This window comes from Sinocyclocheilus anshuiensis, unplaced genomic scaffold, assembly GCF_001515605.1.
Source record: "Sinocyclocheilus anshuiensis isolate Anshui unplaced genomic scaffold, SAMN03320099.WGS_v1.1 scaffold167, whole genome shotgun sequence".
NCBI classification, from domain to species: domain Eukaryota; kingdom Metazoa; phylum Chordata; class Actinopteri; order Cypriniformes; family Cyprinidae; genus Sinocyclocheilus; species Sinocyclocheilus anshuiensis.
The window spans coordinates 1,629,643-1,633,603 of NW_015552552.1; the positions used below are offsets into that span (position 1 = coordinate 1,629,643).

Below are 3,961 nucleotides of genomic sequence, written 5' to 3' on the forward strand. Positions count from 1 at the left end.
TATTAATCATTTGTTCATGTTTTTGCAGTACCCAATCTAAAGTTGAAACTATTCATCATTTGTAAATGTTTATAAACGACTACTAAACATTTAGTATCTTTATGGGCATTGGATTTTTAGCTAATGTAACAAGGTTTGTGTAAAGGGTGGCTGGTTGTGTTTAGCTAAATGCTTGCTAAAGACATAACAGATTGTAATTTTGGTAATGTTTTTATTACCTCAACACTCACAGTATACTACTGTTCAGTATATCATTAAACAGGATATTCCTTGAGTCATAAATAAACGGGAAAACAAATAATTTTTTAAAAAGAAAACACTTGTTCATTTATCAAAACAATATAATATAAACAGATTGAACCGTGTTTCATTATAATAATCAAATTGACCCCTGTGCACTGTTGGCCCCTTAAAGGGATAGTTCACCCAAAAATGAAAATTAGCCCATGATTTACTCACCCTCAAGGCATCCTAGGTGTATATGACATTCTTATTTCAGACGAATACAACCGGAGTTATATTAAATAATGTCCAGGCTAATCCATGCTTTATAATGGGAGTAGATGGTAGCCCAAAATTTGAAGTCCAAAAAATTGCACTCATCCATTATAAAAGAAGTCCACACGGCTCCGGGGGGTTAATAAAGGTCTTCTGAAGTGAATCAACTTTATAAACCTTAATCTCTAGCTTCCGCTAACTGTGGTACGCGTGCTCACGAGAGAGTGTCGTCCAGCGGATGACGTAAGATGTAGGCGTAGCATAAGCTCCGGTGAGAATATAATAGTCTCGCGAGAAACCAGTTTTGTTTACAGCAAAACTGGAAAACTAGTGTCCTCTTGGCTTGTATCGAAATCCGACATTTTTCTTTCAAAATCCTCATTTTGTACTACTAATTTGTGACCGGTGTTTTGTTTCGCTCTCTCCTCTGCGCTGGACGCCATTCTCTCGTGAGCGCGTGTACGACAGTTAGCGGAAGCTAGAGATGAAGGTTTATAAATTTATAAATATGGATATTTTTCTTACACAAACGCATTGATTCGCTTCAGAAGGCCTTTATTAACCCCCAGTGTGGAGCACTTTTATGTTAGCAGCAAAAGTGTTGCCCATTACACAAGCTTTTAATCATTTTATAACATCTGTTAAAATAATTTGTAGATTTTCAATAAGTACTTGATCATATGGAACTGAAAGTTTAATGACATTTGTAAGCATTTCAGCTTACATGAAATAATGATTTGTTTGAACATTATCTAATGTTTAATAAGTTTATTAGCAAACATTAACAAGCACATTATCTCACATTTCTAACTCTTTGAATATATATTAACTAATGATCCATAAAGCATTATTTAATGTATTATGTTAATGATTTATTAATGAAAGTTATTATAAAGTGTTACCAAAAATCTGATATGACAATGTTGTAATGTAATTAAGGTGTTTAGTGTTTGAAATATTGAAACATTTTAAAAATTTTTGGCCAACAAATCTGTTGTTCTGCTGTAATGGTACAGTATATATTATATTTCTGTACAAATACCAAACACATTTTTGCTGTAATTGACTCCAATACTTGATTCAATGACATTAAAAACACTCACTTATGTTCGTTCTCTGCAGATCAATGTCCGTGTCACCACAGTGGATGCCGAGCTGGAATTTGCAATCCAGTCGGTTACAACGGGCAAACAGCTCTTTGAGCAGGTGAGCAGTGGTCATATGCTCCTGAAATCCTACTGATTGTTTATTAAAGCTAAGCCAGTGAGTTGGCATGTGAAGAATCACCTGTCTTATGTGTTTTTTTTAACCCTATACAGCTTACTGCGTCATATTTGATATGCAAATAAGACCTCTAAATTATCAATATGATCAATAATTCACTTCAAAGGTTTACGTGTCTTGTTGTTGTGAAATCTTGGTAACACTTTAGTATAGGGACCAATTCTCACTATTATTTAGTTGCTTATTAACTTGGCTAAAGTACATATTCTGCATGACCATATTCTACATCCCTAATCCTGCCCAATACCTAAACTTAACTTAACTTAACTTAACTTAACTTAACTTAACTTAACTTAACTTAACTACTTTACTAACTATTACTGTAATAAGCAGCAAATTAGGAGTTTATTGAGGTCGTAGTTAATGGCTTGTTAATGGCGAGAACTGAACCTTAAAATAAAGTGTGACTGAAATCTTTACTAATTTTTCAAATATGATACAGCAGGCTTTTGTGGAACATTATTTGAACATTTATTATTGATATTACAAGGTAACAAAATGGGTTAAGGGTAGGTTCAGGGTTAGTACCTAGTTATTACCCAGTTATTGAGATTGTTATAATAAGTACATAGAATGTACACACAGAAAAGGACTGTAAAATAAAGTGCTATTGACAAGATATTAGGAGATATAAAGTGACAACTGATATTTATATACTATGCTATACCATTTTTACTACTTTGCACTACTATGCAATCTAAATGCACTACTTTTGTTCTATCACAATGACTCATCAACTTGTAGCAACTTGTATCTCTTTTTTGTAACGAAACTTTGTAACTAATTGCAAAAGCATTTTTCTTACCTAAGTCACACCCGAATCCATGCTCATAGTCACTGGCTGTAAATCATTTTTCAGATACTGTTGAGATTAGTAATGCTAAACTACCTTGTTATATGGTGATTGGTGAGGCTCATGGTATGACAGGACATACCAGGTGGAGGACACCGTCTCTGCCTATTTGCACACACCTAACTGATAAGAGGTCTGGATGGGTGGTATTTTCCCTCCCTGTTGATTGCATGAACGTTTAGTGTAGAGTTCCTATTCTAATCTACTAAAACTAGAGACTCCCGTTGTTTGAGCTACAACATAACGTCATGCTAATCAAGTGCTGAGGTGATTAGGTATATGTTTTCAATGTACGCCATAGTCGATATCACAGTTTACACTCATACATTTAGCATGCATATAACTGGTTGATTTTTATCCTCTGTGTTGATGCATTCAGGTGGTGAAGACGGTGGGTTTGCGTGAGGTCTGGTATTTTGGCCTGCAATACACAGACACCAAAGGCTTTCTGACATGGCTGATTTCCTGCACTATGTTGTTAGACAAGAAATAATGCTTAATATTAACATTGTGTGGATTAACGTTAATAATACATTAATAATAGGTTAATAACACATTAATAATATGTTAACATTAATGATATGCACAGGCAATTCTAAAGTGGTCAATTAAAGGCTAAATTTCATTATTCTAACAATTTTCTAATATCATACATGACACACATACAAGCATTTTATTAGTAGCGCTTCTAAGGCGACCAAGCGTCACTATTATTATCGCCCATTTAACCCTAAGTATTAAACTTTGGTGCATAACTTGCTTGCCCCATTTGACATGAATGATACCATAAATTATATAGCTTAATGAGGAGGGAATTGATATCGCTTGCATTTGAGACTAAAGAATAGACAAAAGAATCCCATAGGGCTCTATCATACACCCGGCGCGACGCAAGTGTTTTTTGCTAGTTTCAGCCCGACGCAGTTATCATTTTCACGTGCTGCGCCACGCTGTTTAAATAGCAAATGCATTTGCGCCCATTTTTGCACTCATGGGCGTGCTGGTCTGAAAACGAGGTGTGTTCAGGCGCACTGTTGGCGCGTTGCTATTTTGAGGCAACTGAAATAGACCGTGCCAATGACCAACTAAAACCTGGTCTAGGGCCCTATTTTAACGATCTAAGTGCATGGTCTAAAGCGCACGGCGCAGGTGCACTCTGGGCGTGTCCAAATCCACTATTTCTAGTTTAACGACGGGAAAATGGTCGGCGCCCGGGCGCATGGTCTAAATGGGTTGTCCCTATTCTCTTAATGAGTAATGGGTGTTTTTTGGGCGTAACGTGCAATAAACCAAACAGGGTCTCATCTCTCATCCCCTTTAAAAGCA

The 3,961-nt window shown here is 35.9% G+C and overlaps 1 protein-coding gene across 1 annotated transcript in view; it reads left to right on the forward strand.

Annotated features, from left to right (window-relative positions):
- LOC107664503 (radixin-like) overlaps positions 1-3,961 on the forward strand; it is a 21,066-nt gene that overhangs the window by 6,368 nt on the left and 10,737 nt on the right. The window contains exons 2-3 of the mRNA XM_016455090.1: positions 1,621-1,704; positions 3,015-3,123. Coding sequence (XP_016310576.1) covers positions 1,621-1,704; positions 3,015-3,123 — 193 coding nt within the window. The remainder of the gene's footprint in view (positions 1-1,620; positions 1,705-3,014; positions 3,124-3,961) is intronic.